Genomic DNA, 14,910 nt, shown 5'->3' on the forward strand with positions numbered 1-14,910 from the left:
AACTGATATAAGCGATCATCTTCCTGTTTTTGCAATTTTTCAAAATTATTTTGGGATTAAAACTAAACAAAAGAATCAAATATTTGATATGATACGACATAGAACAACAAGAGCCATTGCTGCCCTCCAGGTGGACTTAAAGGAACACAATTGGAATGAGGATTTTGCAAATGAAGATTCAAATAGTGCATATGATGCATTCTTATCAACAGTAATTTCACTATATGAAAAACATTGTCCTTTAATGAAAATCACTAGAAAGCATCACAGATCCAATAAGCCATGGATCACAAAGGGGATAGAAGATGCATGTAAAAAGAAAAATAATCTATATAAGAGATTCATAAAACAGAGGACAAAAGATGCTGAAATAAAGTACAAGTTATATAAAAATAGATTAGTAAATATTATAAGAACAAGTAAGAAAGAATATTACCACAAATTATTGGAGCAAAGTAGAAGTAACACACAAGAAACATGGAGGATATTAAACAGTCTAATCAAAAAGGGCTCAAAAAATAAGAATTATCCAGATTATTTTAAAAAAGATAAAGATATTGTGCTTGATAAAACTAAAGACATTGCAAATGAATTTAATGATTTCTTTGTAAATGTTGGCTTTAATTTAGCAAAAGAAATTCCAGAGTCAAGAAATAATAACAACCTAAATAAACATATTACTCAGAATGTGTCCTCCATGTTTATTGGTGCTGCAACTCATAGAGAAATAATTAACATTGTGAAGACATTTAAAAATAAAAAGTCCACTGACTGTTTTGGTATTGACATGATATTAGTTAAAAGTATTATAGAATATATAGTGCAACCTTTCGCATACATTTGTAATCTGTCCTTTCAAACTGGTGTGTTTCCCTCACAAATGAAAATAGCAAAAGTTATTCCAATCCATAAAAACGGAGAGAGATGTCAGTTTACCAATTATAGGCCAATATCACTGCTCCCACAGTTCTCAAAAATTTTAGAGAAGTTATTTGTTAATAGACTTGATAAATATATTGAGAAGCATAATCTCCTAAGTGATAACCAATATGGCTTTAGAGTGAAAAGGTCCACTTCGATGGCAGTGATGGAACTTGTTGAAGGGATATCTAATGCTATAGATAATAAGGAATATACTGTTGGTATTTTTATAGACTTAAAAAAGGCATTTGATACAATTGATCATTCTATATTAATGAATAAACTAGAGAGATATGGCATAAGAGGGATAGCATACAAGTGGATGAAAAGTTACCTGGATGAAAGATATCAATATGTCGAATTCAATAATATATATATATATATATATATATACACATACATATACATATATATATATATATATACACATACATATATATATATATATATACACATACATATATATATATATATATATACACATACATATATATATATATATATACACATATATATATATATATATATATATATATATATATATATATATATATATATATTTAACTTTGCATTGCTCACAGCTCATAGCTCACAGCTCTAAACTGAGGCATTTTTCAATCATATGCCTAATCACTATGTGTCACTGTGATTCTCAAGTATTGTCACAAGTTCGTTTAAATTCGTTTCCAAAACCAACAAAATAATCAAACAAAAACAAAAAACATAAACGTGTCAGGACACAAAAGAAAAAAGAAAAATGCTGCCACCCGAACAAGGCAGAAGTCTGCATATGTTGGCTTGTAATAGCATGCAGCTTGTAACATGGTAGACTAATGTGCCTGTGTTAATTCAGCTCCATATTATTGTGTGAAGTTGCACTGGGTTGGGAGTGGTTTTGTGTGTGTCACATTTTTGGTAAGCCAATGGCTGGAATGAGGTTGGACTAATTAGAGGCAGGTGTACTTGATTGCACTGATACACTGGTCTACTTATAGCCCACACTACAACCACTGCTGTTTTGTTTTGTCTCTCTGTGCAGGTATGTAATGTGATGAAATCAGATATGATTGGGATGGATTGGTTTTGCGCTATGAATTTTATATTAAGTGTGTCGTTTTGTCTCTCTGTGCAGTCCAGGGCCTATTATATGCCACAGCCTAAAGGCAGCTGGGTTGCAGAGGCTTGAGTGACCACTGACTATATGCTTGCAGGGTGGTGGGTCTCCAAGGACAACTTCTAACCCTGTTAAAGGCAACATGTGGGGTGCAACTTGGCCGTGTGGCATAGCTGGCTCTGGCCTTGGGACTGTGTGTTTTTATACAATTCTTAAGTGGGACACTGGACTGTTTTATCTTTTATCTCTTGATATATTTTTCGTCAATAAATTATCTTTTAGAATTTTATTGACTGTCATCTTTTTGCCCACGACTGAGACGGTTGGTCAGACCTAGAGTCTTTCTTTGGGTGTGTTACAGCAGCTTCTGCTCTAAAAGAAACAAAAAAGAAAAAGAAAAGAGAATGTGTAACATGCTCATCAGCTTAGCAGTGTCTACATATTTAATTCAGCTTCTCAATCCTGTAGTTTTAGCTGTTGTCTACAGGGTTTTGCTTATTGGTTGTTATTATAGGTGTGCTCTATATCTCAGCAATGTGTCATTCTAGGATGATAGGTTTCAAGCTGGTCAAGTGCCTCTATGCACTTCATTAGTTTAGTTATTCTCTGTATTGTCTTCATCTCACATGTCATTACACTGAGTTTCAGCAAACCTTAAGCTTGATGCAGACTACTGCTTAACAATTATTCACCTCACATCATAACCGATTAAGGTGCCTCTTCATATTAATATTATGTCATTGTTAATATTATCCTCTTTGTCTTATATGACAGCAATAGCATATTATAATATTTTATCAGTGTGTACCACTATACTACTACTGAGCCAATTTGATAGTTAGGATCATCTTATTCAGCAAACAGATAATTTAGAATTCATCCAATCTGCGGTCACATTTGTTCTCTCTGTTGCATGGCGGACCAGGCAGTTCTATTATAATATATTATTTATATTTTATTTTGTATCCATCAAGGGCTTCAGATGACCTGCAGAATCATCCTTTTCCCAGGGTGGAGACAGTTACCTTTTCACACACTGTCCTTGGCTGAACAGTGACACAGCCTTAATATACTTTATTTATGTTATTAAAATATTTTCGTGTGAATTATTTGCTTTATATTCATTTTATACATTGTGGGCATGGTCATCATGCCAACTGTGTTTCATTGATAATATCACTTTACAGGTTGTTATCCTTGCTATTATTAATTTCAAATACTCTAAAGATAATTTCTACTGTAATTTTCCCTTTGTTTATCTTTATTTCGTACTTTTTATATTTATATCAACTCAGTGGGGTCTGTTTTCAACCCTTTTAAACTGCCTCAAACTACTTTGATCTCTAGTTTTCACTTAATAAGGGATTATTATGTTCTTCCTGATATGGGTGTTGCTGCACATGCGGCTGCAGGAATGAGTGATGGTTTACTAAAAGGATTGTGGACACTGCACAGTGTCTCGTCTTCTGGTTTTACTAAACTGGCAGTTGAGTTCTGTTCTTCTGACTGTTTATATTTTGTTTTCTTAAATCTCTCTCTGTTTTTGTCCGGCGTCTGGACTTTTCTTTTCTCACCACTGCTCGTCAGCAGGAATGAGTTTTAATTTCACTTGCTTGATTACCCATCTTATTTATGTATTTACTTATTTTTGTTTATTAAGTAATATATACACGATACAGCTGCTATCACCTTCGCTGGTATTAGAGACGAGAGTGGTTGCTCACACGCCCTTCTACTTTCGGACTATTTCCAAAAGCGGTGTGAACTTTACGAGACGGAACTCGACCGTTCTCTCAACTCACCAGCACGTCAGTGAATAGCAGTAAAAGAAAAACACATTAGGAGCAGCTCAGTCTCTTATTGGACCGTGAAAAGTCAGCTTGCTCCGTTAATTAAAACAATACACACACACATTCACATTCACAGCTTCGACGCGCGTGCGACCGGAACCCTTATAATAAGGGGAGCTCCCAGAGCTACTTACTCCCTAGACCCAGTCTAGACCCAGCTGGGGGAGCTACCCAGAGCTCCAAAGCTACCAGTCGACGAGCTCCCAGAGCTACCAGTCGACGAGCTACGCTACCAGTCGACGAGCTCCCAGAGCTACCAGTCGACGAGCTACTTCCGCTATTTTAAATTCCCTGAATTCAAAATGCGCTTTTACGCAAGATTGTGTCAGTGTGTCTGTATCTACCTGGTCAGTGTCGCCGGGTCTGGTCCACCTCGATCGGGCCCCACCACCGTGGGTCGCTTTCTAAGACGTTGGCCAAGACCCGAATTTAAACGCTCTTGGACTTTTATCACACACCTGGTGTGTGAGCTGTTGACAGACGAACAACGTGGACTGGTCACGGAGATGGGACACGATGGAGGCGCTCCGGCTCCGAAGGACCAAGAAATGTTGGGGGAAAACTCTGTAAAAGACCCAGGAGAAATAAAGACACAATGAGACAAAGTTACTTTCTTTATTTAACGTGTACACGGGTGAGCTGCTAAGAACAACTCACCCCATGCACAGTGGCTTGGTAATTTTTATAGGCACAGAGCACAGAGACAGTGAGAACAGGATAACAAATAATAAACAGATAAAATAAAACAACTCCATATATGGTGCTAGTCTCGTCAGCAGAGAGCTAGGGAAGATAAAACAATCTAAAACAATATGTCCCAGAAAGTCTGCTGGGAAAGTCTAAAAAGATAATTCTAAACTAATCTAACCATAGGCAAAGGGCAGACAAAAGGCATCTTTGTACATTTAAAAGAAGGTAAAGAAACATAGAATCATTTTTCCTGTAACACAAGATGAGGACAAATATAAAGCAGAGATGTGTTTCTGTTAGAGGATTTAACCTGTGGAATAGTTATGACAGTGATTTAAAAAGATGTGGTTCATTTTCCTTGTTTAAAAATATGTTTAAAAATAGAGTATTAGAAAAATATATAAATCAAGAATGAAAAGAGCAAAAAACAAAACAAAAAACCTCTTGATTCTTTTGCTTTGATGTAGTTACTTATCTAAGGTGGAAAGTTTTTTTTTCTTGTTTGTTTGTTTTGCTTTGTTTTATTATTTGCTTCGAGCCCTGTGTACAGGAGCTGCATGCAAAAATATCTTTTATTAAAGGGTTGGCGTAATAAGCAAATGCTTCAGCCAATACCTTTTGATTAGCCTTGTCTCATGCTTTCTTGCTTTGTGGTAGATCTTTGTTCTGTTTTCACTGAGATATTTTAATGCTAATCAATAAAAATCAAATCAAATCAAAAACATCATCTATAATTGACTGAGACAGGACTCTCTTCCAGACACTAAACCAAGGCACAATGTACATTTCAATTCCTTTCATTTTAACCCTTGTATGGTGTTCGGGTCTGTGAGACCCGTGTTCAGTTTTTTTCAAAAGAAAAATTAAACAATTAATTATTTTTTCACGTGTAAATGTGTTGTGTCTTTCCACTCACTCCACTTGATTATAACTGATTTATTTATAACATGTTATATAAAAGAAAAACGAGAAGCACATTAATTCATAAATGTGATCTAACAAAGGTAAAGGGAAAAAATTAACCATGTTTGCTGTTCATATGTCTTGTAATTGGGATGAAGTAAACATCTGTTGAGTAATTTAACATAAAATTGTTTGATAGTGTTAATTTGGAAAGCCAAAACTCTAGCGGGTCCACCAGACCCATGAACACTGGCTGAGTAACAAAAATACGAACACCACACAAGGGTTAAATATGTTTATATTGTCCATCCTGTAAAATAGTCAGATGTCTGTTCATATTAATGTACAGAATTCACCTGCTTGCTGCTACTACTGCACATTCACCCAGTGTGTGTGTGTGTGTGTGTGTGTGTGTGTGTGTGTGTGTGTGTGTGTGTGTGTGTGTGTGTGTGAGAGACGCGCGGCGGACACTAAAGCGGTGGCGCCAGAATGTCACGCTAAAAAGAAAGATTCTTTAAAATACAAGGGGGAGCAAGCGAGTCAGATACCACGGGCACAGAGAGGGAGCAGGTCTGATCAGAAACAGTTTATTACTGGGCCAGGGAGCACAAATAAAAACACCCTTAAAATGTACGTAATAAAATGTTTGCTCTCTACTAAAAACAATTCTAAAACCCGTAAAACTACCATTTTCTACATTCACTAAACCCCCCCCCCCCCTGCTATAATTAGGCCACATGTTCATTATGGGTCCATCAGCAGGCCAGGAATTCCTTCTTTAGAGCAGAGTCCACGCCAGCCCCGTCTTCGGCAGACAAGAAAGAGCCACCCATCTTCTTGTCCTTCCGCTGGCCCATCACTTCCCAGTCCGGCTTGCGTTCTGCACCCGAATCCATGATGCGACCACCGCCACAGCTCCCCTTGTGTCGGTGTCCTGTAACATAACAAATAGGGGCCAGAACAATGGTCCCAGAAGCGGCCCTGGCTCATGGCCATGGTGACCCTCTCCCAATCCAGCTGCACCCAGTAAACAACAGTAGAGACCCTACTCACAAATGCAGGCAGAGGTAAACCTCTGCCCTGCTGCCAATCACACGCGTTGTCTCTTACTGTTGCCGTTCCATGAGGTCAGGACTTGGTCGCCGCATCACACTGGCCATCTTGCATTAACCTTCCAGTCTGGGGCCTCTCTCTTCAGTGCTCAGCTAGCCTGTTTTTAAAAGGTCTTTACACAGCTGATAGGCCACCTCTGGACACACCCCTGCCTCAGCAGGTGGTCCCTATCAGCTAATTTGTCCCATGTGCAGCCAGTCCACAGTGGATAAAAACCATGTCACATAAAACACTAAAAACCATGCAATAGAAACAGAATAAAACCATGCAAATAAAACAACACTCATAAATAAACACTAAAAATCTGAATAAAAACAATATACAAGATAAATACAAATTTCCACTGTGTGACATGTGTATGTATGTATGTATGTATGTATGTATGTACGTACGTATGTACACACATATATACATATACATACACACACATATATACACACATATACACACACACACACACACACACACACACACACATACATATACATATATACACACACACACATACATATATACACACACACATACATATACATATACATATATACACACACACATACATATACATATATACACACACACACATCCAATAAAAAAGGTTTATCATTGATTGAAATTCATTCAGAAATGTTTAACGAATGAGCTGTCACAACTTTCAAGTACAAAGTTGTTATGAAGTCTGTCACATTCCCCCCTTTTTCTTTTTTATCCTTTATTTATTTATCCTTCTTATTTCATTGTACTGTATATTGTTACTCTTATTTGCCTTGTATGTCTACTGTACAAACTGAACTGGAATGACTGACTGTTCGCTTTATCATTTCAATAAAGTTTGGGAAAAAAAACCTCTTCGGCCGCTCGCTTTTGCCGTATTTTGCGGCAAAATTATCCACATCCACCGCCGCGCTATGAATTGCGGGATATATGGGACCACGAAGCGTGCACCGGACCACGCTTGATATTTGGGGAAATCGACGGCGCATTTGGAGTATGCATTTGAATCACACTTAGAATTGGGACAGCCGTCGTCGCGTGGCGGTGACGTAACCGCACTTAAAATGCGTACTTCAAGCGTGCAGACTCTTAATTGGGACACAGCCTGTGTGTCTCTGTGTCCCAGGCAATCACATATCAGGTGATGTTGTTTTATTCTCACCTGTGTGTAGCTGCAGTTCCGGTTCAGATTACTGTGACCCCTCTCACACCTGTGAGAATTTCACTCTGTGGAGCAGAATCGCGTTATTTAAGCTGGTTTAATGTCTATAAAGAGAGCCGGAACTTCATCGCCGTCATCGCGTGCGACCTGAGACGAGAACGCGACACTTTCTCTCCTCCGTCTGGATGCAACGGATTGCCATGGTAACGGCAGCTTCCTCCCGGCATGCAGCAGCCTGCGCCCCCCTCCCTCCCTGTTAGAGCGGCGCAGGGTGGAGCAGCAGACGGACCGACAGCAGCAGCAGCAGCAGCAGGAGGTAAGAGCCGGACAACGCCCGTCCTCCTTCTCTTCACCCTCTTCATCCTCCTCCTCGGAGATTCTCGGAGCAGCTGCGGCGGGTTTGCGGTGACCGGATCAGTCCGCAGGCTGCTGTTAGGCCCGGAGCTAACACGGAGGAGGAGGAAGAGCGGGCTCGGGTGTAGCTGCGCTGACACATTCAGACTTTTATGATTGTATTTCTGCATTATCATCATCATCATGGTGATTCACCGTGCCTGAGCATGCTCACTGACTCCTCTTCATCACCTCTCCTCTCTGTGTCCTCCCCTCCTCAGTAGGAGTGAAGATGGATGGAGACTCCGCCCCCCTCACAGATGGCCCCGCCTATGAAACGCAGAAGATGGAAGGTTGGTAACAATAATTACTGACATTTGATCGATAACTAAAGGTGTTACGAGAAACTGATCACTTGACTGAGCTTTAATCCTAACCCTACTCCCAACTTATTTTGCTCCACCCCTCCACTCTGATTGGATGGCTGTTAACTGGAGCCGGAGAAGAAAGCGACTCTTGCTCCACATAAGATGAACATGAAAAAAACCTGACAAGCAGCAACTTTTACCAAAGTCAGAGAGTCAGCGATCGACGAACTCTGGCTGTTCTTTGATTATTAGTCCACATTAAGATATTTTTTTAATCCTCCCACAGAAAAAGCCGCTGTGAAGGCAACTTCTGAAGAATCAATGAAGGTAAATCTGTACACTTACTGATCGGAATCAATAATCAGCTGTTCCCAGAGGCTGGCGCCATGCACGAGGCCAACACGATGATGGGAAATGTTCACGAACTGGAAGATTTTTCCCAAATTCACAGCTTTCAGACCTCGCTCCTTTTCACCATGGTAACCGACATTGTGTTTCAGGCCTCCAGGACAGCAGGAGGCGCCAGAGCAGCCAAGATGATCTCAGCCAAGAGCACAGGTACACTGACCCAGTATAACCAGTCACACCAGTTTAACCCATCAGAGCCACTAACCCGTGTCTGTCTGTCTGTCAGAGTCCGTGGACGGCGTCAGCAGTCCAGGAAGTCGTTCTCCCGCCAGCCGATCGTCCACGCCTAACAGAGAGGTGAAGAAGGTGAGAACACCTGCAGGGCTCGCAAAATCGCTAGCCCGACGTCCCGGGGCTAGCGATTTTTCCAGTCAGGCTACCAAAATCTATCTCAGCCCTGCCCGTCGGGCTATCATAGGAAGGAAAAAATATATGTCAATGCTTTTGCATTCTTTCGGAAATGTAGCTGGGTAATTATGTCATTGGCATCGGTGAGCCACTGTCAATATGTGACATATTGAAATCGCGTTTGAATTTGCGCTTGTTTTTTGCTTTCACTTTGCAAATGTCCAGGTGCCTTCTTTTGGCGCACCAAGTCACTCGGGTCAGAACATGGGGTGCCACCATCATCCCACTTCTGACACCAATGTGGCGAGCTCAGACAACGAGGAGACGGAGGTGTCGTTTGGTCTTGCTTCCCGTGAGCTAGCCAGGGAGCACAGCCGTTTATTGACATCTGCAGAAGAACACTGCCGCTAGCTAACTGCTCAGCGCGGCAACCGCACAGCAACAGCAACAACAACAACAACAACAACACACAGGGCGCCCTCTGACCCCGGAAGGACACACCGTCGCAGCGAGAGGGCGTCACCCGTCACTATGGCAACATAAACAAAACATAACTGTACAAACAGAACCCCGAACAGCCCTGACCCGCTACAATATGCTGCTGAGAATATAGCCCAGAAGAAGCGTATAGTATAGCTTTTATTTTGGAAAGAGCCATTTCTCTGTAATAAACTCTCTTTTCCAAAGATGAGTGATTCCTCAATCAGATACGCAAACGCGCGTTGCAACTTCTTATCTGGTGCGAGTCTTTTATTTTGACAGCGAATGCGCACATGCGGACCACTTATGTGCACCCGTGTAAATAACATAATGTTCTGCCGGGTGTATGGTTGGTTTTCTCTCGATTTCTGAGTCGACAAGCGCCTTTGTTACTGGGACCAGTCATTTTAAGAAAGGCCCCCATTAGAACCATGAGAAATGCAAGAAATGCATTATTGCTCAGTCTGCAATATCTTTCCCAGAACAAACACCAATTGCAAATAACATACTAAAAATAAACCTGAAAATCTGTTTAGAACAGCGTACTATGTTGCAAAGAGTGAACTACCACTGGCAAAATTTAGCAGTCTTTGCAAACTTCAAAAAGCAAATGGCCTCGATCTTGGTTCCACTGTCTCTTACCCGTGACTTCAGCGGAAATTTCAAATTCAGGATCTGACACAGACTGATTCATGTCCTACACAGTTCTTACAAGTTCATAGAAATTTCTGTTCAATTAGAACCAAGTATTTGAGTTGATGATTGTAATTTTTATACAATGTTGTAATTTGTTTTTCAACAATTTTTTGATTAATGTTTTGTTTCCTTTACAATATTATACTTTAATGTATAATATTGTAAAGGAAACAAAACAGGAAACAAAACATCAATCAAAAAATTGCTCTCTTTTTTATTCGGGCTACTTACATTTATTTTTGGCTACCAAAAACTGAAGAGTCCCTGCCCGAAGGGCTACCAGGGATTTTGAAATTTTGAGAGCCCTGACCTGAGATAGGTGCTGAAGTATTCATACGCTTTACTGCAGTCAAACCAGCAGTACAGCAGTGTATAGATACTCTGACAGAGGGTTACTGGTTCAGCAGGGTCGTTCTGTCTGCAGTCACTATGTTGTTCCAGAGCACGCATGTTACTGAAATGATCCGTACACAGTGTTGGGGTGTACATGTACCGCCGTTACGTATTTAAAATACAAAATATGAGTAACTGTATTCCGTTACAGTTACCGTTTAAAAAGGTGGTATTTAGAGTACAGTTACTTTGTTGAAATAAATTGATTACACGGCGGTACTTTCCTGTTTCATATTGTGGCGGGTCGGGACTGTTTCGGTTTTGTTGGACAGCTACGTTCTGTTGTTCCAGGCGGCAGCGTTACGGTTGCCATGGTTACAGGGTGACGCGCTCTCTTTGTGACTGTGTTTCCTGGGTGAGAGAGCGCCTTTTTTTGTTGTTGTTGTTGTGCTAAGCTAAAAGGTAGAGTGTTACAGACATAGCCCTAAAGAATGTAGCCTCATGGGCAGTGTAGTCCGTGCTGCAGGGAGAATGGACTGCCATACACGTTATGTGTCTGTGAGCGCGAGGAGGGAGAAAAAGGAGAGTCGAAAAGCAGGAGTTATCGTCAAGCAGAAACGGGAGCTGGAAGCATGTAAATATAATAATAACCACTGCAGCCAAGAAGAGTGCCTGACAAGCCCAGTTGTAAGTAAGCTATTAAGACTCGACTGTACGCTGTGTTCGTGTTTTCATCCGAAACAATAAGTTCTGTTGGAGCAGCCTTTCAACGCCTCTCTCTGTCTCTCTGTCTCTCGCAAGCAAAGTTGACCCAGACAACAAAGTAAAGCTAGTTTTCAGCTACGAGCCCAACAGGGAACCTGACGTATTAGCCAGAGGTCCCTTTACTACGGTTCAGACCCGCGGAACTTCAGTAATAGTAATAAATCACATTCATGTAGTTGTAAAAGCATGATAATATATTAAGTAATCCGAAGTATTCAGAATACGTTACTCTCATTGAGTAACGTAACGGAATACGTTACAAAATACATTTTGGGGCATGTATTCTGTAATCTGTAGTGGAATACATTTTAAAAGTAACCTTCCCAACACTGTCCGTACATAATGTGTGTAGTTCTGTGTGATTTACACAGCATTAAGTAAAACTGCAGGTCTTCATTTTCACTGATGAGCGCATCACCTCACAATTAATGTAACGACTGTTTGGACTGCCTGTGCGCGATGCATCCTATCACTGCAGTGTCATCTGCAAACTTTAGAATAGAATAGAATTCAATACAATAATACATACAGAGAAAAACCCAACAATCATATGACCCCCTATGAGCAGCACTTTGGCGACAGTGGGAAGGAAAAACTCCCTTTGAACAGGAAGAAACCTCCGGCAGAACCAGGCTCAGGGAGGGGCGGGGCCAGGATGATATGGTACCACAAGGTCATTAAGATAAGATGGGGCCTGATTATTTAAGACCTTGTATGTGAGGAGCAGGATTTTAAGAGCCAATAACAGAAGGACTGGTTCTGACAGTGTCTGTAACTGGTACCGGTGGTTAAAATGGTTCTGCCATTCTGCAGGTGGCGGTGGTCCGAACCCCCCCCAGGTCTCCTGGCTGTGCTCGTGGACGGACGCCCCCCCTCCCCTCTCATCCAATGCCCGACCTCAGCAATGTGAAGTCAAAGGTTGGGTCCACGGAGAACCTGAAACACTCACCTGGAGGGGGCAAGGTAACGTACATCCGTCCACCTGCTGTGCAGAGCTGACTCTCAGGTAGAACCTGACACTCACCTGTCTGTCTGTAGGTTCAGATCATCAACAAGAAGCTGGATCTCAGTAATGTGACGTCAAAGTGCGGCTCCAAAGACAACATCCACCACAAACCAGGTAACGTTCCACACCACAATCACATATCTCGAGATTAAGTGGAGAGCTGATCAATAAAAAGTAGCACAGACGAGTAGTACCGGCTGATCTCTTCGCTCTACTCCTCAGGTGGAGGGAAGGTGGAGATCAAGTCAGAGAAGGTGGAGTTTAAGACCGTTCAGTCCAAAGTCGGCTCTCTGGAGAACGTCACTCATGTGCCGGGAGGAGGGAAGAAGAAGGTACGCACTAACATCCACCTCCTCATGGGGGTCGGAGGAGCAGAGTCAGCACTCCCGACTCCTCTGTTACACCTCTGTCATAGAAACTTCAAACAACGTCCTGCACGCAGAAGACCTGCTGTCTCCTCCGTAAATGGAGACGTCTTCGGCCCTGCTCACGCAGGTCACCGGTGTCACGTGACCTAATTTGTCCTTTGCTGTAAACTCTGTCCGCTTACAGTGGAAGCATAATTTCTTTTGTCCTTTTATTTGGCGCTTTACACACCCAGCTCAGGAGCAGCACATTTTTGTCATGTGACCTGATTCCCAGTCATGTGACACCTGCGTGTGTGTTTGCAGATCGAGACTCAGAAGCTGAGCTTCAGAGAGAGCGCCAAAGCTCGAACCGACCACGGTGCTGAAATCATCATCCAGGCTGACTCCTCCCCTTGTCATCTTAGCAACACTTCCTCCCATGGAAGTCTTAATGCAACTGAAACTCCACCCCTCGACACCCTGGCCGATGAGGTAAGAAGTCCGGGGAAGAAAAAAAAAAAAAAAAAAAAAAAAAAATCACAAAGTAAAAACATAACATATGCTAACACACCACTTCCTCTTTCCGTAAGGTGTCCGCCTCTCTCGCCAAACAAGGCCTGTGATTGGACAAACCCTGTGCCTACAGACCCTGCCCCCCTGCTGTCACCAAGGAAACGGCCTAATGGAAGAAAAAAAAAAATCATCATACATGTTACACAAAGCTACCGAGGATTGGAGAGATTTTATGAATCAGAAATCACCCAGAGTTCACCCAGGGTCACATGATCAGCCTCACATGATCAGCCTCACTTATATTTGTTATCTCCACTGCGAATCAACTTTAAGCTGAGCAGTGACAAATGAATGAATAAATATGACTTTCAGCAGATAAATGTTTAACCTTAAGAGTTCCTGTGGTAAGCTGATCAGCTCAGCGTTTAAAAACCTGATCAAAGACCCAACGGCGTTAAATGCGATTAAACACACACACACTCCACAAACCTGTGATGCGTAAATGCCCACAGCGCCCCCCCCATACCCGGAGCCCGCTCTTTAATCTGACCTTTGAAGAAAATTTGAGCTCGTTTTGAATTTGGCGACAGACGCACGGCCGTGAACGTGTCCCAGTTAGTCCGCCGCACGATATCCTCGTGTCGGTGTTGTTCCCACATCATCATAATAAATGTTGTTCCAGGTTCAACATTGCAAGTGACCAATCACATTGTTGTGACGTCATACTTTTGCGACTTCGGAAAAAAACACCTTAAAAATATAATCTACTTGTGAGAAACCGCCTTTGTCCGACAATACAGCAATTTGAATTCTTTGCATTTCAGGATACTGTTTTTAATGAACTGTAAGCATTATACAGATTGTCCTTGCAACATTGTAATTTCATAAATTAATAAATCGCTTGGCTTGCAAAAGTATGACGTCACAACAATGTGATTGGTCACTTGCAATGTTGAACCTGGAACAACATTTATTATGATGATGTGGGAACAACACCGACACGAGGATATCAGATCATCCTTAGTCCGCCTGCGCTGTGCAGAAGTTTCGTTTTGAGCACTGAGTCGATGAAAAAGCATCTGAAGCTTGAACTCGCCATTATTTTAACATCTGTCTTGAGCACTTCCTGGAGGAAACAGGAAGTGTGAGAACGGTGGGAAAAAGTGAAACATTAAGTCATGTGACTCTGGAAACAGGAAGAGTGTTATTAGCGTTGTTCATAAAATGTGTCCAATCATCGAGCCTCTCTCTCTCTGATGTCATCTTTCTACCAATCATATCTCTTCTGTGTTTTTGCTGACGTGCTGTACCAACCCCTCACCACCACCATCATTAAAAAAAAAATACCCAGAATGCCGTTTGATACCAGGTGCCAAAACATTTGTGTCTCTCTGCCTGTTGGCTGTTCAAGTGCTTTGTACCAATAAAGTTTCTCTTGAATCTGACGAGTTTTTCATCACTGCAGAGAAACGCCATGACACCAGCCTCATAACCGCTGTCAACAACATAAAAAGGAAGCAGTTTTATCAGATTTATGTGCTTCTTCCACTTATCCGGGGACGGGTC

General features: G+C 41.6%; 1 protein-coding gene across 2 annotated transcripts; it reads left to right on the forward strand.

The window, feature by feature from the left end:
* Nucleotides 1-1,483: 1,483 nt before the first annotated feature.
* On the forward strand, nt 1,484-14,789 carry maptb (microtubule-associated protein tau b). Of its 2 annotated transcripts, none has more exons than XM_085455293.1 (10): nt 1,484-8,063; nt 8,362-8,433; nt 8,735-8,775; nt 8,949-9,006; nt 9,083-9,162; nt 12,292-12,441; nt 12,517-12,598; nt 12,707-12,816; nt 13,156-13,323; nt 13,422-14,789. In XM_085455293.1, the coding sequence occupies exons 1-10, from the start codon at nt 7,973-7,975 to the stop codon at nt 13,452-13,454; spliced, it is 885 nt and encodes a 294-aa protein (XP_085311419.1). In that variant the 5' UTR covers nt 1,484-7,972; the 3' UTR covers nt 13,455-14,789. The 2 variants fall into 2 exon arrangements, with proteins under 2 accessions (XP_085311419.1, XP_085311420.1); XM_085455294.1 differs by having other exon boundaries at nt 8,365-8,433.
* Nucleotides 14,790-14,910: the final 121 nt, after the last annotated feature.

This window comes from Copadichromis virginalis, linkage group LG4 (assembly GCF_057382275.1).
Source record: "Copadichromis virginalis isolate Kocher_CV1m ecotype Utaka linkage group LG4, C_Virginalis_male_GT1.1, whole genome shotgun sequence".
NCBI classification, from domain to species: domain Eukaryota; kingdom Metazoa; phylum Chordata; class Actinopteri; order Cichliformes; family Cichlidae; genus Copadichromis; species Copadichromis virginalis.